General features: G+C 38.2%; 1 protein-coding gene across 1 annotated transcript; it reads left to right on the top strand.

Moving 5' to 3' along the window:
- The first annotated feature begins 21161 nt into the window (after window positions 1-21161).
- On the top strand, window positions 21162-23000 carry LOC131061378 (taxadien-5-alpha-ol O-acetyltransferase). Its single transcript, XM_057995023.2, has 2 exons — window positions 21162-21746; window positions 22029-23000. The coding sequence occupies exons 1-2, from the start codon at window positions 21279-21281 to the stop codon at window positions 22953-22955; spliced, it is 1395 nt and encodes a 464-aa protein (XP_057851006.2). The 5' UTR covers window positions 21162-21278; the 3' UTR covers window positions 22956-23000.
- The last annotated feature ends 415 nt before the right edge of the window (window positions 23001-23415 follow it).

Here is a 23415-nt window from a genome sequence, read left to right as displayed (position 1 = left end):
TTGAAGCAATGAAATGTATGTGAATTCTTAGATTTGGAATTATTGTTTAGTTTGGGTGACTCTATAGCCTGGAATAGGCACTGATATTATTTATGGAGTTCTTCTATCTTCCTTGGGGTCAAGACTGAAAATGATTACATGTTTTCTCTTTAGTTTTTCAGTATTATTGAGGTGATGAGGTTCACAGGTTTCTAACATTGGTTTACTATGGATCTTATATTGAAATTGTGAAAGTATTCACAAGAGGTATACCTACCTAAGCTTAGGATCAGCTTAAAGTGTAGAAGGTTTTGTAGAAACCTTGTTATATGTTATTCTGGAGTTCTATTTTCTTGTTCTTCTCTCCATATGCAACAGAGGCTTTGAATTTTCTTACAGAGGGGATTTGGGAAATTAGAATTTGAGAACAACATGAAGCACTTGATGGAGACAAGAGGATATCCGTAGAGTGAGTGATGCCTGAATTGCACACAAAATATGGTGGATCTGTCAGGGGTGACCAATCTTGGACTCCGATAGTACTTACAAATGAAGGCTCTCAAGATGTTTCCATCATGAGGGAAGGTAAGCCAAAACCCAACCCTTTCTTTTTGACTCTTATTGTCAGAGATAAGTTGCTCCACAACTCTATGATAGACTTTGGTGCTAGCACCACTGTAATGCCTAAATAGAGAGCGGAGGTTTGAAATTTAAAATATGAACTTGGAAACAAAGGAGTCATACAGTCAGACAGAATTAGAGTCCAGAAAGTAGGTATTATAAAAAGCCTTCCACTCACCTTGTTTGCTTTCCCTAGCATTACAATAACCCAGGAGGTAGTAGTTATTGACATTCCCTTGCCTTTGGCCTCTACTTGTCGTGATATTTCACTGCCAAGGTCAGCCGATATCTATCCTTAGATTGGTCTCACCTTATACTTTTTATGCCTAGCATACCCATTCCCCATTAGTTTCCTTGTGTTACAATATGGGTCCCCTGCTTTGTTCTTTACCTCGGAACTCCGAACCCCCAGAGTCTGGAGGTTGGTCTCCTTCTTTGTGTATTTTTGTGTGTGAGTTTTTTTTTACCTTGGAACTCCAGAGTTCCGAAGTCTCGAGGTGTGTCTTTTGATTTCTTTGTCTTTACCTCAGAACTCCGGAGTTCCGGAGTCCTGAGGTGTATGTCTTGTATGTGTGTAAGTTCTTTACCTCAATCCCTGGAGTCCTAGAGTCCCGAGGTATGTATGTCCGAGCCACCCCAGAACTCCGGAGTCCCAAAGTCGATCCTGGTTTTCTTTCCTTCCTACCCTGCAACCCCGAACCCCTGGAGTCTCGGGGTAGGATGTTTTGTTTGGTATTTTGTTTGTTGAGCTCAGAACCTCAAGACCCCAGAGTCTCGAGGTCCTGTTTAAGTCACTCATACAGACATGTTTTGGGAGGGGGTATAAATAGGAATGATGAACTTTTAAAATTCATTTGTGCATTCAGAGCTCCTTCTTCCTTGCCTCCTAATTGCGATCTTCTAAACTACCGAGCTTCCTTTTGTGTTCTTGGGCATTTTGATCCACCAGGTAGGTGATTTTCTTGCCCTTTTGGTCATTTATAGGTTAGATTTTCTTTCCTTGTCATTTTTTTGTTGTTGTTTTTGTTTTCTCTTCTTTTTCATTTTTTTTTGGTTCTTTTTCACGTGTCCTATGTGCCCTAGTTTCCGAATGGTTTTCTCTTCCCTACCCCAAAACCCCAGAACCATAGAGTTTCAAGATCTTATTGAAACTTACTTATCATTAACCTGGAACCTCAGAGTCTCAGAGATCCGGATTATTTCTCGAGGAATCCCTATCATTGAACTCGGAACCCCGGAGTTCCGGATTCAAGGCCTATCTACCCAACCCAAAACCCCGAAACCTTGGAGTTCTAGACTACATCCATGAGTACCAACTCTGGAACCCTGAAGTCCCAAAGTGAAGGAACTTTTTATGTTTTAAAAGGAAAAAAAACTCCCTACTCCGGAAGCTCGAAGTCCCAAAGTGAAGGAACTTTTTATGTTTTTTGTTGTAAAGAACTAATCCTCATTTTCTTCTCATAGGTTTAGGTACTTAGATGAACTCACCTTCTAGCAAAAGAAGCAAAGATATTGATAGACTTCCTGCTACCATGAAGTACCACTATCAAGGACAAGTCTACTCTTAAAAGCTGGGTGATCATATCAAATGGGTTACCGACACAAAGATTAGCCATATTGAAATTGAAGATATCAAAACCCAGTCAAATAAGCCCATACCAAAGAACCTACACAGGAGAATCAAAAGATTAGGCTTAGTGGAGACAACTATATTTACACAATAAGTGCAAGCACTAGAATTTATAATGACAATTGCTCAGTTCTACAACCCGGACACTAGAAAGTGTACTGACACACAGGGAAGGATAGTTATAGACTTGTCTCTCGACATGCTGAGATTCGTGTTTGGTATCCCAACCAAAGAAGAGATATTCCTCTAACTGAAGAGGAGGCCTTAAAGGTAAGGAATGACAAAGTTGCAACAAATAAAAGGCACATGAATAAAAACTGGCTAGAAGAAGAGCGGAAAATAGGTCTCAAGGCAATAAAGATCCTGAGGGCGGACTTCAAGGAGCCCCAAAGAGACTTGATTATTATGCTGAGCAGGGCCTTTGGCAAGCTTGATTGTAAGCATTTCCATCCATGGATGTTCCAGTTTATGACCACTATCCTAATTCGAAAACAATATTTTGATTGGCCGCAGATCCTTTCTGACAACATTTGCAAACAAATGAAGGAAGTCCACCAGACTCAAAAGTTCTTTTTCACATCTTATGTCATCTGGGTGGCTGCCAGAGCTGGAAAGTTTCCAGGACTACAAGTAGAGGGTTAGTTAGGCGATGAGGAAGGATAGAAGAAGGTATGGGAATATTATTCCCAACTCCCCTTAACCAATGCAAAGGCTCATTTCAAAAGAATTAATGATGCCTTCATTTTTCCAGTAATAATCAAATTGATAGGAGACGTAGGATACCAGATTAGCCCAGAGGCCATGGCTATTATCTGAGAGTGGGCATGTTGGTTTATCCAAAACCCACACTCTACTTACATTAGGGTCAATGGATTCACAGGGAACCTAATGTTACTTCCCAGATACTGCAATGATAGAGTAATCTTATTGGAATATGTAAGGCAACTATTGGGCCTCCAATCTCTCTTATCTTCAAAACATAAAACATGCATTGATTTTTTAGTATCTATTGGATACTTCTCATGTTAGAAAATACAGGTTGCAAAGCTAGCAGAGCCAAATTTTCAAGACTTGAATTTGAAAGAGTATGATTATGCTAGAGAATTTTATGATCCCTATGGGAAGCTCAAACAAGCTATGCTTAAGGCATATGCGGGACACATGCCGAAACTGGAGGATTTTTGGGCCAACCTCCAAGACAATTTTAAGGTCAAAGAGAAGAACTATAACAGTTTATCTGTGCCACAGAGAAGAGATTTCAAAATTGTGACCAATCTCCCTAAAGACCTCAGGGATGATGGAGACCTGCTCGATGTGGCTTATAAGGGATTAGAAATTGATAAGAAGCCCCTCTCCCCAATAAGGTGGTCCACAAATGAGGATGTGAATATTGAAAAGGTTTCTCAAGTGGTCATTAATAAGACCAAGCAATGGTTAATCCAGAGGGTAAGGCCTTGTGCTTGAAAGGCGAAACAAAAGAAGTCCACTTCAGGGGTACCCCATTCAAGGGGTTACAAGGAGTATGCTCGGAAGACGAGGTCAAGCTCGAGATAAAATGCATCCACCGATATTGATGAGGGGGAGAAACCTTAAGAAAACACTGAGAACTTAATGAAGAAACTCCAAGAAAAGATGAAGGAGTCTAAGTTGTTGAAAAAGGTTGCAGACCTTGGAGTGATCGATGGATTAGGAGCAGTACCACTGGCGAAAGTCCTCCCACCAAGGACAACTATAGGGTAGACTATAGGAGAGGGTAGCCAAGAGAAGGAAGAAGAAATAGAAATTACTAAGGATATACCTACTCAACTGCCTTCAATAGATGCCACACAGGATCCAGGTACCAACGCCCCTGCACCACCACAAGTTAATATACCTGCAGGGCAGCCTGGAGTGCAAGGCTTCAAGTCTACCACTGAAGGAATAGAAGTTAGGAACATTGAATTTGATTCATATTAGGAAGAAGGGGATCTTGAGCAACATAAACCACTAGAAGATGAGAAAGAAGGGGATGAGGCAGAGGACCTATTGAATGAAAGACTAGTTCTAACCCCTCAAGATCAAGAGGACCTCCTCAAGGATATAGCAGTCGAGCAAGGTGAAACAGAGGCAGGTGAGGAAGAGATGACATTTAACAAAGAGGTCAGTGGAAAATTGGGAGAGTTACATAAGACATAGGCTCTCCAAACCAATCTAGCCCGCCAAGTTACCTCACCTCAAGATCCCAGGCAAATAGAGGCAGCAAAAAGAGATGAAGCAGAGGAGCAGACAAAGGTCCATGTTGTAACTATAGACATAGTGTCACATCAAGGTGACAAGGATGAAGATATATCGCAATGGGTTGAGTTCACTTTTGAGAAGAAAAAGAGAAAAGCAGAGCTTCCCAAGGTCACTTCACAACAAGTAGTCACTGAGGAGCCACCAAAGGCTAAGAAGCTAAAAACCGTTCATCATTTATTAAAAATGGGCTCCGATGAAGTGATTGCAGATGTGGCAGTTCCACTCCAAGATGAGGGAAAAGCTTCCCCCAAGTATCAAATATCCTAGGTGAATTTGGGTAAACAAACCAAGTGGGGAGAGCTAGATACTTTGGAGCTAGCCACAAGTGTTGTCAAGGGGCATGTTGAAAAAGAGCATACTTCAAACATGAAGCTCAAAGCACAACTAGGGCAATACAAGCAGATCCTGATTGAAATGAGCTAACCTCTAGACTCTTGTAGGGTCGATGACCTACCTTCGACCTCCTCATTGCCAGAGGGAGAAGTGAAGGCACTAGTGGAGGTGAGACGAGTGGCCACTATAGCCAAGTCATGGACCCAAGTAAATGCAACTAAGATTAGATTATTTTTGTAGGATACTATGAAGATATACCAGAGGGCAGTATAGGTAGGCAGAGCTTTAACTTCTTGTGCTACACAATGGGAATGGAAGCTAAGCATTTTTAATAAGAAGTTCCAAATTTTGAATAAAGTATTGCGGTTAGGGGTAGACACAATAATGGAGGAAGATGTTTTAGGAGGGGATAGTTGTGAGAACTTTCAGTCCTATGTGTATATTTTGGAGCTAAAGATTGAAATGTTTCAGTAGTATATGAAGGATATGGTAGAGATTCGGGTCCCTCTCCTTAGAGAAATTTTGAATAAGGGGGATGCATACGAGGCCCAACACTTAGGACCTTCGGCCTAGTTTGATGTCATCCTCATGAACATGTACACATACTTGATCACTCAATGCCAAGAGGTGGCATAGACAATAGGGGAGACAGATAAAGGAAAGAAGCATGCAGTTGAAGTTTTGAAGAAGTATAAATTTATAATTAAACACGTAGCTGATCCTCCTGTCCAAGCAGTCGCATGCATAGTGGACAATTATAGAGATTTCATTAAAAAGTGAAGAATGAACGTACAATTACTAAAAATAGAAGGGTTTTTGCATGACCCCAATTTTGTATTTTCAAGCTGTAGCTCCAACTTAGGTTCCAATTTTGAGCAAAATTCTGCATGACTACGAAAACGTGGCTCATTCAACATGGTCTTTGTAGTTCTCATGCAACCCCCATTTCATAGTAGGTAATTGGAGTATCAAGGCAGGAACTTGCAAGTTAACTTCGACTCCTAGTTTCAGTTCTTAATTTAGGTTAGATTTATTTCCTAGATAATAGGGTAGAAAACTTCTATAAATTGAGAAGTTGGATTCATTTGTAAGGGTCCCCAAATTGATGATTTGTGGCCCACTTAGAGATTTTTAGAGTATTTTGCAAATTGTTAAGAAGTTGAGTTATTTTTTGTTACACATTCATTGAGATTAATATGAGAAGCAACTTGTAGATTGCTTGATCTACGTCTATATTCTACTAAATTGTTCAGTGTAATCTGGTAATGTCTATTATTTGGAGTTAGCAACATGGTTTGATCTTTTTGTTTATCACTTTATGAATCATATTGTGCACGTCAGTGGTGTATGAGAATTACTGTGATAGGCCATATTGTTGATGATTTTATTTCCATAAGTTTGTGAAATTGACGATTTTGCAGGTTTTCTAGAGGTCCATTGTTGAATTCTAACTTGGATAATATTTGATATTTCTTGGATTGCAAGGAACTAATTGACTAGTTCATTAAGTTGTTATTGTATTGGTTTTATTGTTATTTTCTTGTTCCCTTTTACTCTTCGCAATTTCTTTTCCAGAGAATCTTAAATCATAAAATACAAAAAAAAGGAAGTTCAACCATTCATGACTAGCGAGATTTAGTTTCAACCAGCAGGCCCCTTTACAGGTACAACCACATCAACCATTGGGTTTCCCATCACCATCGTGACCCAACTATAGAGACCTTGGGGTAGTGAGTTTTCACATTGGCTACCTGATGGTTGGCGGGTGTGTCAAAAACAGTCGTCAACAATACTTAGAACCAAGCATGGAGCTAAGTTAAAAATATTGTCATAACCCCTTTATACAGAGCATATATCTGATGAAGCTATGATAAACTCTGAAGCCACCCACACATCCATCTCAGGAGAAGAAATGAAGCGTGTGGAGTTATTCAAAGATGAAGAGGTAACTGGGGACCTATCTGCAAATCAAGAAGTTTTCCTGAATGAATATATAGATGTGGACCCTTATGGTAATCATCATGCCACCAAACTTGGGACCTATGTAATTTTTTTATGAAGACCAAACAATTCCTAATGTGTCAAAGGACCCGTATGATATAAAACAAGGAAAAGAAAACCAAGTCTCTAGACTATGGACCTGTTGGGACTCATTAAAATTGAGTCAAGTTTTGAGGCCCACTTCAAATTTTTGCTTTGCATCTCCAAATAAGTCAGTTTGAATGGCCTAGTTAGCAAGGGGGTAAAATGGAGCCAGTTGATTTTCAGAGGGTAAGGCTCGGGATTCATGTCCCACACCTTTCATTTGGCCTATTCAGTGATGTGCAACTTTCAAAATTCAATTTGGATAAGTTTATGAGGTACCCAGTTTGAGGGGTGAGCTGGAAGTGCATTTTAGGCACAAATGCAAATTTTATTGAGTAGCCTACTTTGAGCGATTACATCTTTTTCCCTGTTGATCGTCATGGATAAATTTAAACTAGATTCAATTCTATGCATAAATGTGAGCCAGTCTGCAAAATTTCAAGTCTTGACGAATCCATTTGCTCAGTTTTCAAAGCCGAATCCGTTTGCAGTTTGTGTGTTTTGGCAAGTCCCTATTTCAACCGCTAGTCGGAGCCCTGTTTCGCATAAGTGTAAGAGTTTCCTCAGTAAGAATCATGCCATAATGTTTTCCCCAAGTTATTACTAGTATAAATGATGAGCTACGTTTCAAAATTCAAGCCTCTACCAATCCGTTTGATCGGTTTTCAAAAGGGTTCATTTAGCTATCATTTTCAGCCTTCTGCACTTTCAGTGATATATCAGTTAATGTAGCTATTTTTGTGAGTGCACCGTTTGCATCCTGTCAGTCTTTTGGTCAAACTGAGGATTTGATGATTTAATATGTACTTCAAGGTACCTATGTTTCAAATTTGAGGGCCTACAGAGGTCGTTTGGTATTTTTGAGAAAGGCGTCATGTGTTGCCAGGACATTAACTTCATCAGGTCTGCAGTGTCGACAAAGCCAGTTGGGCATTTTTAGAAATTAATATCTCTTCGCTCGGACTCGTCTTGAGAAACTGCTTGGTAGATTTCATCCTTGTATATTAGAGTACATGCCTGTCAGATGGCGAGATCCAGAAAGGTGTTTTAACAAGTTTGAAAATTACGTCTTCGCGATTAAATGCGAAAATGTGGCGTAATTGCCTGAAAGTCGCGAAATGCAATTTTATGATCCAAAAACGATGCCGATCGTCTCCAGAGGTATGTTTGAAGTTTCTGAATCATTCCAGAGGTCAGTTGTTTGAAAACGATTTTTTTTTTAGTCGGACCCACTTTGAGGCCCGACCTGGCTCATGCCCGTGCATTAAATTTTAATGGTGAAATGGTTTTAGAAAAGGCATTAAAACCTCAATGAATTGCAAATTGGTATGTGGAAACCCAAGTCCATGTAAATTCACCAATGTCCCCTCTGTTGTAGGAGTCAACAATGAAAATGCATTTTAATTTTTAAACAACAAATTCAATATGCTGGTGAAGCGCTAGATTGGAGGTTGAAAAGAGGAGTTGAAGTTTTCATTTGGAATTTTTAGCAATTGCAGTCCATTAAAACATGTTTTAGCAAATACCATTAGCAAGCATCAAAACTCCATGAAAAGGCATTATGTCTAGTAGAGTGTGGCGTGGGTTTGTGTCTCCAGCGAATGCAAATGTCAAACAAGAACCATATTCCTCTTCCCCACATGCCTCCTTATCCTTCTTAGTTGGCGGTGGTGTTTGAACAAAGGCATTGAAGTTGCAACAAATGCAATTTAACAGAGTAACTCCTCCTTGTGTGCAACCAAATTATGGGTGGAGGAAGGCATTTTAAAAATGAAATAGATGTCAGCCAAAGACCTCTCTTAAGCATGCTCACGTGGTGGTCAAAGGGGCAACAACAAATGCAACTAGTGTGTAATTGTTTCCTCTGTGTGGTAGAGAAGCTGGAGTGTTGCTGGTATGTGGCATTGAAGGATAGATTTTAAAACTCCAAGCAAACTAATTGGCAGTGGTAAAGTCAACCTCCTCCACTATGTGGTTTTTGAGCAGCATTTATAACTTTTACTTCAAATGCCATGGCAAGTAATGTGCCAACAGGTTCCCTGCGTGGAATGGTGAGAGTTTGGAGGGCTCAGAAACTTCAAACAATTGCAGTATGGTGTGGTTTACGTGGTATTTGAAAGGTTTTAAAAACCCCAAGCAATGGCAATTGCTGCAGTCTCCTTCCTCTGTGTGGCTGTTTGGAGGCCATATTAATCATATAGCAAATGCATTTGGCAGGTGTAAAGCTAATGTTCATGACCTTGCCAACATTTTCCCTCCCCTGCATGGTTCTTGGGCATCAACATTTTAATCAAATGTAAAAACACCATTAAAAGTTTCAGAAAAACCTTCAGAATGCACAGTCCCAAGCTTAATGTTTCATCCCACATGTATTGGGAAGTGGTATTTTTAAATGTTTATAAGGAATAGCCTACAGTAGTAATATGTCTAAGCCATAAAGGCTTTTGACAAATGGTGCCTATGGGCGTCCAAGGTGGGCCCACGCGTGAGCACAGATCTTGAGGCAATGGAGGAGGTGACTGGGCGGTGACCAGGTGGACCCCACGCATGCACACTTCCTGAGGCAGATAGGCGGAATTTTGCAGAGAAAAGAAGGTTAACCAGTGAGCATGTTCGATGGAGATCAATGACTCGCGCTACTTTGCGAAGGGAAGATGCACGCCGGATAAACCCTGCGAAGTTGCAAAAGCCAGGTGGTGCATAGGTGGCGGGTGTAGTCAGATGTCCAGCAGGCGGATCCCGGTGAGGTGGTGCCTAGGTGGCACCTAGGTGGTGTGGTGTACACATGGCGACCAAGTGGTAGTGACAAAGCAGATGACGTGGCGGGGATGAGATGTCATCCCAGGTGGCGTCCGGTCAACCCATCGACCAATCGGAGGCCGCCACGTGGCAAAGCGTCAGAGCATAATCAGAGCCAAAAATTAAAATTAAAATTAGTTTATGATATAGTTTAAACTATATTAATAATTGAAAAATTTAAATGATGGTGCACATTGGGGAATTAATTCGCCCAGGGCTCAATTTTTGGCCAAAGTATGAAGCGTTATATATTTTCAGAAAGCTCTCGGAATGAGGAATCTTATTATGAAGTTAATTTTGGCGAAGATCAGATATTTTGGAAGCAGTTTGGTCGAGATTGAAATTTAGTTAGAGAGGAGACACTTGACAATTCAGTTGCAGATTTGATTTGGTTCCCTCTCCTTCTTATTCCCAATTCTTCTCAGTTGTAAGGGTTCTAGAAATTTGGAAAATGCTCCAGATTTGATGGCTTCCACTTTCTGAATGTCATGACCCGAATTTGTAAATGCTTCTGTTTGGTTTCAGGGCATAGAGATTGCAGTGCATTGTTGTAAATGTGATTTTAGTTGCAAGTCTTGCTTGTGTCAGGCATGAGTAAATTCCTCACAGTGTTCTCTCTAGGTATGTATTTCATTACCATGAATTGAATCCTCAAGGAGGATAAGATTTGTCAATTTCAAGGAAATTGTGTGATTGTCTATAGGTATCCTTCAAGGAAGGTTTTAAACTCTATAGTCAGTCACAAATGATGAAATATGTTTCCAGATCTGATAAAATTGTGAATGAATCAAATAGTGCATTAATATAAGGTATTGATGCATGAATATCTTGTTTAAGGAAAATAAGCTTGCATATATGATTCATATTTGTAGTTCTGTCTGTGACTCTGTTGCCCAATGAACAAGGCACTGGTCTTGCAAGTTTGGGGATGTTTTCAGATATACATTTTAAAAGATAAATCTAATTTCCCTTCATGTTTAGGGGTGTTTGTGTTCCATTCTTTCCAAGCTCTATTTCATCCTATTATTTGTATAGATCTAGCCAATCTGTAATGTTTCCTAACATGTTGAGCTTGTGAAATGATCTATCTGCTTAGTGTTGATGCAATTATGTGTCTGTAATTGTCGTATTTAGTGCATCAAAAGGGTGTCCCCCCCTAGGTCTAGCAGAACCTGAAGTGCAGGAGGATCAATTAGGGTCCTATGTTATGTTGTCCAAGCCCTGATGTGTTTTGTAGACTGAAATTGGCCATTTCATAGAAAGATTTGCAGGTGTTCATAGGTTATCACTTTTGGTGAACAACAGGACCCTCAATTTTGACCGAGCTCAATGCAAAATGGGATCCAAAGTGAGTATTTTCCTTACTTCACCTTTTGGTGAACAAACCTTGAGATCTTTCTGACTCTAGTTTGCTTTTTCTAACAATGAGGTAGAATATGAGGGCTTGGTCCATGGTCTAAGTCTTGCAGAGCACCTCAGAGTCAAGCAGATGGTAGTGCTAAGGGATTTAGAGTTGGTAGTCCATCAAGTCAGAGGAATTTCAGCTGCTAAGCATGTCCGCATGTGGTCGTACCATCACAGGGTCTGGGACTTGATTGAGAGCTTTGAAGCCTTCAACATTCAGAGAATCTCCCACAAAGAAAATGAAGTGGTTGATCACATGGCAACCATAGGATCCCATTTTGATCCTACAACCCAATTACTAGAAAATAAACATTCAATCTGGGTAGTTGTGAGACCCATTGTGCCCGACACTGATATCCATTGGCAAGTTTTTGAAAGTGATGAACATATTGCTATTATCATTCAACAATCTGAGGAGTTTGCAGATCAATTTTAGCCCAAAGTGTTTGAGGCATATGGCGATTACGTAATTCAGCTAAAAACAAACAAACTCCTAAAGGGTTTGATTACTCTCGAGAACCTCTTTGATTGAGAAGATTCCAGAAATGATCAGAGGAAATTCACCGCAGAAAAAGGGGATTATACCGACCTCCAAGTCGGAGGTGGTTGGAAACTTAAAGTAGCAATGGATGTTCCTCGATGCGACAAAGAAAGGATCATCAGTTTCTTTGATAAATATAAGGGAGTAGTCACATGTTCATATGATAAATTGAAGGGTTACAATATAGAAGTTATCCAACATACAATTGAATTGGAGGAAGCAACAATTCCTATCTAGCACAAGCAACGACCAATTAACCCTAAAATTGAGTCCCCCATGTCATAAGAGCTACAAAAATTGATTGATTCCAAGATTATATACCCCATTAAACATAACACTTGGGCTTCCAACTTGGTGGTAGTCTAGAAGAAGAACAAAGATATCTACATTTGTGTATACTTCCAGGATTTGAATAGAGCCTCCCTGAAGGATCACTATCCTCTGCCTCTGATGGAACAGATCCTATATACCATTTCTGGATCCAATATTTTGGTTTCTCTAGGTATAATCAAGTCCTTGTCAAGCAAGTGGATCAACATAAAACCACGTTCACCACCAAGTGGGGAACATTCACTTACTAGAAGATGCCTTTCATGTTATCCAACACGGGTGCAACTTTTCAAAGGGCGATGGACATAGATTTCCATGAACTGATCAACAAAATTATCCTGACTTATTTAGATGATCTAATTGTGTTTTTGAAACACAAAGAAGATCACTTTGACCACCTGGAACTAGTTTTCCAAAAATGCTTAGAAGTTGGTGTCTCCTTGAATCCAAAGATGTGCATCTTTGGGGTACCACAAGGAAAGTTGGTGGGACATGTGGTGTCCAAATAAGGAGTATCAATTAACCCAAATCACATAAAATCCATCAAGGAGATTTCTCTACCAGTGAACAAAAAGGGCGTCTAGTCCTTTTTAGGAAAAATCAACTTTGTTGGTAGATTCATTTCAAATTTCATTGGTATGGTAAGACCTATCATGATCATGCTAAAAAAGGATATGCATTTTAAGTGGACCCCTAAAACCAAAGATGCTATTTCGTCCGCCCTTGTTCTGGCTAACCCAGACATGTCTCAGGATTTTATAATGTAAGTCTTTGCCAGCGATTTCAGTATTGTTGTTGTGCCAACTCAAAAGGATGCAAAGCCCAAAAGCGAACACCCAATCGCTTTCCACTCCAAAAAACTCAAAGCATATGAGAGAAAGTACAATTTTGTGGAAAAACAAGCCTTTGCCATTGTAAAAGGTCTGAAGAAATTCAGGCACTTTATTGCTTGCAACAAAACAATGGTCTATTTATCTCACCCTGCGGTCTGTGAATATTTCATGAAAGGGGAGATCACAGAGAAAAGAGAAAATTGGATCACTAAGATCCTCAAGTACGACATAGATTTCAAGCCTACCAAAGTAATCTGAGGCAAAGGTCTTTGCGAGTATTTAGCTCAAGAGCTAGAAGAGCTGGAAAAAGCTCAAGACAAAATGGTGCTAATGCATATAGGAGGAAATGAAGAGGGTTGGATGGTCGATAGCCAGTGTTTTATGCAAACTGAAGTTTTCCCCCAAAATATCTCTATGGAGAAGAAAGGATTTTACAAGATCCAAAACAATGGCTATCGGTTGCTAGATGGTTTTCTATTCAAGCGAAATTTTGACGGGATCCTACTTCATTGTGTTGATAAACAACAAGCCAAGAAAATTTTGTGTGAGTTCCATAATGGTCCTATGGGAGGCCACTTCTCAAGCCAAACCACTATCATGAAGATCATTAACAAGGGCAATTATTGGTCCTCATTGTTCAAAGATGCACACATTTTGATCCGAGGATGCAAAGAATGCCAATTCTATGATGGAAAGTGCCAAAAATGCAATAATACCACTCAGGCCTATAGTGGTAGATGAACCTTTTTCTCAATGGGGACTGGATTTCATAGGAATGATTAATCCAGTGCCCTCTGCTGATCATAAATGGATCCTTACGGTCATGGATTACTTCACCCGCTGGATAGAGGCGGTGCCCTTAAAAAATTACACTGAAATATAAATTTTTAGTTTCCTCGAAGGGCTAGTTACATGTTTTGGTTCGCCTAGGACCATTATATTCTACAATGCTAGAGAATTCACTGAGTCCAAAGTTACCTAGTTCACCCTCGATCACAACATCTATTTAAAGACCTTGTTGAATTATTACCCACAAAGGAATGGTTTGGCTAAATCTACGAACAAAAATTTGATTCGACTTATCAAGAGGATTGGAGTAGAACATAAAAGAGTGGAATTTTCATCTAAGAAGTGCACTTTGGGTAGACAAAGTCACCCCTCAATAGGTGCTAAAAAACTCCCCTTGATAAGTCTTTTGGGCAGCAAAAGATAAGGTTTTTCAAGATTTCCAGACCTTGCAAACTCAATTTTCCCAAGAGCTTCATGAATTTCAAGCGACCATTGAAAATCAATAGGCAAAAGGAAAGCAATTGTAGGATGAGGTTCAAGATAAGAATACTAGGATAATAGCATTGCAACACTAGGTAGAAAAGCAAGCACAAGACTTGAAGGAAGTGCACAAGCAGTTAGAATCTAAAGAAGCTGAAATAGAGCTCCTCTCAAAGCCATCAGCCCCTCAGCCCGCTCCTCCCACGGACTTCACGTATCTAATGTGGGAGCTTCATAATGCATACTGAGAAAAGATAAAGCAATTCATTCTTCTCCTAGAACCAACTCTACGTTTCTTAGCAGTCTCTCAAAGTTTGCACGCTAAGGTTGACCCTTTCATTGATCATGGCATGCAATTTTTGGCTTCTAAAATCCTCGAGGCTCAGAGGTTAATTGATTGGCTTTATGTCATTTCTCCCTAAGAGTTAACTACAATAGGAGTCATAGGTCTTGAAGGAATAATTCAAAAGATTAACCACTTCATCAATTGCGGCAAGGAATAATTCAAAAGATTAACCACTTCATCAATTGCGGCAAAATGGCCAAACAGGCCGCTTCAAGTCTATTGACTTTAAAAGACTTCATCAGCATTGTCACAAAGCCCCTTGAAGATTTTGTCAAGCTTGGTTTACCTTCCCTTTTCTTCTGGATGGTACAATCATGGGAACCGAGCAACTATCATTTTTTATAGTGCAAAAGAAGCAAGATCACTCATCCCTTCAAACATTGAGTGATCCCTCTGAAGTAGATGAGTTTGCGGCCTTGTTTCTTCCCTTAGCTAAACCCCTTGTTGTGCTTGAATCAACCTATAATGAACTAGAAATAGTTCCTTTCAAGGATGTCAGCAAGTTGGATCGAAGTTATAAAGCTCTCAAGACTCAATCCATCCCTTCCGAGGAAGATTGGTCTCCCTTGTAGCAAATTTTTGACAGGCTCTTCAAGCCAGAAGCATAAGCTTGGTCGGCGAACCAAGATTTTTGGGTATCAGCATCCCTCGAGCGACATTATCCCAGAAGTCGCTAAGAAATGTAGACTCTAAGTCTCCCCTGCCCCCTTTCGAGGAGTTATCTTCTTTTGTTTTTCCTAGTCCTTAGTCCTTTTCTGCCTGAAGAGTTTTTGCCTCCCCACGTCCATGTGGCAACATGAATCGTAATGTTCAAGCTTTTCCTTTCCCTTTGCTAGGAATCCGAGTGGTGTTGACATGTGGTAGTATTGCTATTTTCATTGTTTTGTGGGCCCACGTCTTCGAGCCCGTGTGTTTGTAAGTTTTCACCTATGCCATGTGGCAGTTCGCCGCAAGGTACTCTATGTTATTTGTTGCACCCACATGATGCTCCCTCCTGCTGCCATGTTGGAATTGATGCAACTACCAAGTGTTTTTATTTACTGCCTAGAGGAGATGGTTTTTGGTCGTCAGTAGCTTGTGGTTTTGATGGTGGTTGTTGATTCCTTTATTTTGATATGTCGTTAGAAGATCTGATAGCAATTGCACGATAAGCCGAATCTTTTCCATTTTAACTTGTGGGAGGTCGTTTCACAATTGCTAACAACATTGCCAACAACATTGCCAACAATGCTTGTGGATTTAAGCACTCTCTCTATTTTCTCAACCAAGCCGTTAGCTTGGGCTTATTTAAGGGATGATTTTTGTTGTTGTAAGGGTTCAAAAATTAGTAAGAAGAATATAGACAATTGCTCGTAGAACTATACCTATAATTTGTACTTGTGTTTTTGTAACTCTAGTCAAATTGTGCCTTCGGCCTTTATGATCATTGTGTTTCTGTGCAAAGACTTGTTTTTGTGCAATTTTATAATTTTGTACGGATTCAAAAATATATACTATAAGACTCTATAGATTAAACTATATTTTTATGAACTTGTTATCTAGTGGATGAATGATATATATTGCTTTATGTCAAATGAGTTGTTGTCTATGTTTTATTTTCAAGGTTCTGGGCATGTAGATTGTTTAATGGGCCTCAGAACTTCATGTTTATGAAGTTTTCTTTGTGCCTTAGTTCCAAAATTGCCTCAACGTATCTCTATAGAGTACTTTTGCTTTCAGTTTTCTTTCTATCCCTTTTCACCCCCTCCTACATACAAAGAGTTAGCTTGTAAAATCCTAGAGGTCGCTCAGTGAACAAGTGCAAGTCCACCATCACTAAGTTTCCCATAAGGTTTTATTCTTAAAAGCAATTTTATTGATCAACACTTATAATTTGGAAAATGTAGTGTTTTGGCATAATAGATATATTTTGGGTTAAATATAGTTAAGTTTTGATTAAGATAGTAAAATGGGTAAATAGTTGTATTTTGGATAAACATAGCTAGACATGGAAAAAGATAGAATAAAAGATTATATATATATATATATATATATATATATATATATATATATATATATATATATATATATATATATATATATATATATATATATATATATATATATATATATATATATATATATATATATATATATATATATTTGAAAATTTGTTAAATACACACTTAATTAAAAGTTAGATATATTCTAGAGAAAGTAAATGAAATTAGTTTTATACATATGATTTCATCATGTGGTTAAGTTTTGTTTAGGACTATTGAAATGTAAACTTTATCTTTTGAACTGTGGTATCCTTCTTGCAATATGTTCTTGACCTAATCATGATAGAAAGTGGTAATAGAGTATATTGTTATTATTGTTTGATTAATGAGATGCTATTTTAATTGTGCTATTAATAGGAATGAAATAAGTTATGTTGGTTCTAATTTGGGCTTTTCAAATTTATAATAACTTGAATTAATTGTTGTTTATAAAAGATTATGTTCTCTTGGTATCTAAATTAGGATTGCATTCTTTTATGCTTGGATTCATGAGACCTCACATCGCTTGATTTTTTGTCTTTTTGTGGGTTTCTTGGTTTTGATGTTTAAAAGCCTTTTTAACTCTAGAGGCTAGGATAGGGTTAGAATTACTTTTGTGCATGAACATTTCATTGTCCCTGAATGTTATGAGATTTGTGTCTTGCATGGGTTATTTGTTCCTTTTTTCTTTGAACTAACTGGATAGTTATCATTTTCTAGCAAGTGGGCTAAGCCTTGCTATGGTTGGAACCTTGTCACCTTGTGTTTCACATGTCTTGGTCACGTGTTTTGTTTTGATTCCTAGGAGAAAGTCAAGGGGGAGTGGCTTTCATTGGGGGTCGAGACCCAAAGTGGTCTCTAGGGTAACTCAATGAGAGTTTTTAATCAAGTGATAACCTAATTAATGAACTTGGCTGGGTAGCTAGTTCACATTAATGAAGATAATTCTTTGTTGCCTCTTTTTCCTGCAAATGCTCGTATAGGTTTGGGGTAAGTAGAGAAGGGTCTGGAATTGCTTCCACCAAAGTTGTTTCCATGAAATGTTGGTGTGGTCCACTAGTGTATGTATGGGGGCCGGGGGTTGGGAGAGGTCACCAGGGTAACCCAGGATGGGGGCCAGGACCTTGTGAAGACCTACCAGGGTAACTCATGACAACCTAATGATGACACTCTTCCCTATTGCTACCTAGTGGCAACTTATGTTTTGTTAACCTTCTGTGAGTATTTTTGAACCTCTGGAAGTTGGATGATTTACTTTTGCCTCTATTGTGATGTTACTATTATGAGCCTCATGTGTAATCTATCTTGTTGATTCTTTTGTAAGCCTCATGTGTATTATGTATTATGGATTCTATTATGAGTCTCGTGTGAGTATAGCTTTGTTGATTATTTTGCTAGTCATAATGGTACCCTGGTATGTTTTTCTTCCATCTTGTGGGTTTAGTTGATACCTCATAGCACGGGGGGTGGACCTTATGGTACCACATGGTTGGGTGGAGTGTTATTCACAACCATTGGGTTGTTCTAATCTTGCATCATGAATGAGGAGGCTCGTGAGAAGGTCGAAGACTGTGATTATTGTACTGGATTCATGTATTTGTCCCACCATGGGACTCTTGGAGATTTGTATCTTGAGGATCCATTGTAATGTATTTGATGATCATATGAATATTCTTCAAAAATGTGATATGTATATTGCACCTATGTAATGATGAATGTTGTTATTTGTATAGCAGTTCTTTGTTGGGATTATGGATGATGGGGCCTTTAGGACAGTTGTTAATTGTTTAATGTGTATATTATTTCATCATGTTGTATGTATGTATATGCTTGTGTAAAGTAATATGCTTTTAAAAAAATAAAAATTATTCACATTTTATTGTTCATTATAGTTTTGTCCTTTGGGCCTCATAGCAGGGGTGTTACACTTTATCTTTGTTTGTCTTTTTGTTTTTGTCTTGTGTACCCTTGCATATGTTTGAGTGAGTTAAGATCCTAAGATTGGGGGCTTGATCCCTCAAAATTAATGATGTCTAATACTCCTTGTGATTATTCTCTTCATTGCTCCTCTTCTTCATCTCTTCCTTTTGTCTAATTTGTCATGAGTATCTGCATAGGCTCATACTCTTGCTAAAATGGGGGTTAAATGTAGCATCCTAAATTGTAGTCTCTTACAAATTAGTCCACATTTTGTCCCTCCTCTTAGTGTTCATGTCCCAAAGCCAGACTAGGACCTAATTTTGCCCATATCATTCAATTCTGGCCTCATTTCCACTTTTCACATCACTGGCCCCTTGATTCTCGCACTAAAATGGGGTAGGACTAGGGTGTGACTCCATGGTCCTCATTGGGACTAGGGTGTGGAATCTTGGTCCTTTCAAATAGGACCTTAATTTAGTCCCTCTCAATGGTCACATTGATTTGACTGGAGTGTGATCTCCATGTCGGCATATGTTGGAAAATTAAGGTGTTTTTCAATGGGCAAGTATATAAGGAGGTCCATAGTTCTCATTTGGATATACACACACATTAAGAGGGATCACATAAGAATCACAAGGAAGCTACTCAAGAAATCCATCATTCAAGCTTTGAAACATTCATCGTCAAGCATTTCTAGAGATCTTCAAGGCTGCATATTCTTCATTTATCCACTATGGACCAACATTACATCATTCATATGCAAGAATGTGTGTGTGATTAGGGTTTTGTCATGTTCACGTCATTTCATAACATATGTGGTTACATTCAAGAAGCAACACATCATTATCAGTAATTGTAGAACTGAGGTATATCTTCCTATTATTTATTTCACTATTTGCAACATTTCATTCAAGGTTAATTCCTAAACTAGGGTTTGAGTTAGGAAAATCCTATTCCCAACCTATTTCCCCTTCTTTCTGTGTGCATGAAATAGGTACAAAGTTGTGATCTTCAGAATAAGCATTGTTTATAGTGACAAATCAATCCCCCATTGGAGTACGAATTTTTTTGAAGGACCAGGGCATGGGAAAAATGGTCTTGACATTTTAGGAGCTCTTTTTGGGAATAGGTTTGAATCTGGTTACAATGCTCAAATCCAAGTTCATGGCTCAATCTCACGACTGTAGCTTATTGCTTCCACATTTTACCTTCATTTTCAGCAATTCAACTCACAAAAGAGGTTTATTCATCTAAACCCCCAATCTGATCAAAATTCACACTCCTAATCCTTGTCGGTTTGTGACTAGATCTATTGGATTGTAACCCTCTTTTGAATTTAATGGTCTTAAGTCCTAAAATTAGTGGTTTTCATACATTTAATGGTGGAAACCCTAAATTTTTCACCATTATAATAATATTCACCTTATCTTATATAAATAACATTTAATTAATTTAATAAATTCATATTAATAATAATTATCCTAATAACATAACAAATCTCAATTAAATTAAATCAAATCAAATAGAATAAAAGGACGAGACACAAACACTCACTAACCATTAATAAGACCACACATCTTGAACAAAGACTAAGCCAATGATAATGAAATCAAGATTAAAGATCAAAGCCAAAGACACAAACTAGGGTTAGGTGTGGTAGGGCCTTAGTGTCACCTTCGATCAACTACCATTGGGAAAGGAGACATGCTCAAACTTGTAGAACCGGGTGGAGTTGGTCCCTAATACCTGCACTCTTGCACAAAATCATCAAGGGACAAAGCATGTGCATATATATATGTTGAACATAGTCAAGTGAAAGAAAATGATAACATCACATCTTTCTCATGATGAGTGATGTAATATCATCCCTTTCATACTTGCAAATAATAAAACATCATGATCATAAATATATCATAATCAAACAACTATCATCCATATCCAAATGAGATTATTAGAATTAGGATTAGCACAAGATATAACATCATAAATAGTAAACATAAATCATATCATCTAAGAAATACATTATCACAAGATCCATTAAATATGAAACCCTAACACTATCAAATACCCCTAAATATAAAATCATCATCATAAATATCATAATGTATCCACTGATATGCTTGAAAGTATCTCAAAGCATGAAAGAGCAAAGTAGGAAACAAGAATTATGAAGACATGAAAATAATCCATAAGAATCTATCACAATCATCAAGAATGATGAATCATGGAAGGAAACTACAAAATTAAATTGGAGGGGCACTACAGAATTAAATTGTGGAATGTCGGTGATGAATATGTGGACCAGCCATGGCATTGACAAATACAAAGTTGCATTGAAAAATAGGGTTTAAGGGCGGCATGGAAGGCAGCTCTTAATGTACTCCACGTCGAATGTCATAACTTCAAACGACTTCAAACAAGTATTCAAACAAGTATTGACTTCAATGTATGGCTGGTGCCGTGTTATATTGAAATGCGTTAATAAGTACAAAGTTGGGCACTACAGAATTAAATTGTGGAAAGTCGGTGATGAATATGTGGACCAGCCATGGCATTGACAAATACAAAGTTGCGTTGAAAAATAAGGTTTAAGGGAGGCATGGAAGGCAGCTCTTAATGTACTCCACGTCGAATGTCATAACTTCAAACGACTTCAAACAAGTATTCAAACAAGTATTGACTTCAATGTATGGCTGGTGCCGTGTTATATTGAAATACGTTAATAAGTACAAAGTTGCGTTGAGAAATGGGTTTTAAGGGCGGCACGGAACAGGTTCTGGCTATGGGGCCGATAGAATGCACCGGCTCCATAGACGGCGCCTTCTTAATATACTAGGGATAATGGGAGTTTTACTTTGAGCAAGTTTTCCATTCCACGTCTATAAAAGGCATGGGATGTGAAGTGATGGTGAAGAACACGATGGAGTTGCAACTTCAAGTGAAGTGTGGGGAAGTAGTGATGGTTCGCCCATGCCTTCCCTCGCCTAAAACCACTCTCTATCTTTCTAATTTGGATGACCAGTCCATGTTAAGATTCATGGTTCGTCAAATTCTTCTCTACAAAGTTTACAACAATTCCAATTCCAACTCGTTGGGCAATCCAGCAAAAGTAATTCGTGAGGCTTTGTCCAAAGTATTGGTATATTATTATCCAATGGCAGGGCGTCTGAGAAGCAGCCACAATGGCAAACTTCAAGTGGAGTATAACGCAGAGGGAGTTCCATTCATGGCTGCCACCTCTGACAATAATTTGTCTGTGCTCGGAGATTGTGATGACCTCAAACAGTCATTTCATCAGCTGATTTCTACAATTCCTTTCGGTGCAGAGACTGAGAGCATTTATCCCCTCGTTCTTCAAGTAAATATCCCCTAGCCTCTTTCTTTCTATCTTGATCATTTTAAGTTTTTTGGATGATACCCATGATCATAACTTGTTGGTAACGCTTAAACATTGGAGATGTACAGTTCTTGTCTTGTTATTTGTATTCAAATTTTGGCTAACCTAGCGAAGGGAATGTGCACGTTGCTCACAATATGCTGGTTGTTTATGTGGACAGGTTAATTATTTGATATAAGATTAGAAAGGTTTTGATTTTGTTTTATATTAGTGTAATAAAAATACTTTATGGTTTAAATGTAGGTTACTCAATTCAGTTGTGGAGGGTTTGTTTTAGGATATGGTTCGAATCACAGTATATGTGATGGATTAGGAATGGCACAGTTTCTTAATGGGCTTGGAGAGATGGCGAGGGGAGTTGGTAAGCTCTCAGTGCAACCAATATGGGATAGAGAACTTCTCAAGCCAAGAAATCCACCACAAGTGATGTTTCACCATTCAGAATTAGTTACAGATAGTTTCATATCTTCATTTCAAGAGCATGAGGAATGCGTTCATTATTTTCATTATTTGGATTCCAAGACGATAAAACAAATCAAGCAACGGCTTATGGGAGAGTGTAAAGAAAGCTTCTCTTCATTTGATATTGGGGCAGCGTTGTTTTGGAGGGCAATGACAAAGGCCCATAAAATCCCACATAGCCATAGTGTGAAGCTTGTCTTTGCAATGAATTCAAGGAAATTATTCAAACCGCCACTCCACAACGGATATTATGGTAATTGCTTCTACCCTGTATGTGCAACGGCTAGAGCTGAGGAACTTTACAGTACCTCAATTTTGCAAGTAATCATGATTATAAAGAGATCAAGGCTGTTATTGAGTAATGAGTATTTGAGATCAAGCATCGACTTTGTAGAGATCAATAGGAAGGTAATGAATCAGCATGTGCATGTACCAATGAAGAATGTCGTGTTTATGAGCGATTGGAGATTTCTAGGGCTCAATAGTGTGGATTTTGGATGGGGTGAAACATCAATTCTAAGTCCAATAGAATGGAGTGGATTTTTCCATGCAAATTTTATTGTCTTCATTCAACCTCCAAAGGGTAAGGATGGCATAAAAGTATTGTTATGCATGCCCCAAACAACATTGAAATTGTTTGAGATAGAAATGGAAGTAGGAATTCTTTCCAATTCTATGGAAAAGGATATGCAGCGAAGCTCGCTTTAAGATGTTGATCAAACACAAGAAATACGAAGTTAGAAACTTTGAATTTTGTTCTTGTAAATTTACATTTTAATTGTATTTTTAAAACATTATAAATTGAAGTCTTAATTCTTTGTTCAATGATTAACATATATATTTTTTAATTATTAAAATATCATAATGATCTATCTTAGTAATTTCTTTATCATCATTGATGTCTTTTAAATTGAAACCAATGTTGATAAACTAATTAATAGATCAATAATTTGTGATAAAATTAATCTCATTATTCAACTTAATCAATCTTGCTTAAATTTAAAAAAATTATGTGATTGTGGTATTTTTATTAATGAAAAGAAACACAAATTTAACTTCCTATTTTTTTTTAAATGATGATTGATTGCTAAAAGTAAAAATGAGGTTATCATATATATATTTCATGAGAACCACATCTACCCATATATGATCAAATATAATAATAATA

The sequence above is a fragment of the Cryptomeria japonica genome, chromosome 11, assembly GCF_030272615.1.
Source record: "Cryptomeria japonica chromosome 11, Sugi_1.0, whole genome shotgun sequence".
NCBI classification, from domain to species: Eukaryota; Viridiplantae; Streptophyta; class Pinopsida; order Cupressales; family Cupressaceae; genus Cryptomeria; species Cryptomeria japonica.
This window is presented reverse-complemented; position numbering and strand designations above follow the sequence as displayed.

Bases quoted from the DNA above. Each gene is read 5' to 3' on its own strand.
- LOC131061378 (XM_057995023.2), top strand. From the start codon at position 21,279: ATGGGATGTGAAGTGATGGTGAAGAACACGATGGAGTTGCAACTTCAA. The intron at 21,747-22,028 runs GTAAATATCCCC...GTTTAAATGTAG, and splicing joins TTTATCCCCTCGTTCTTCAA to GTTACTCAATTCAGTTGTGG.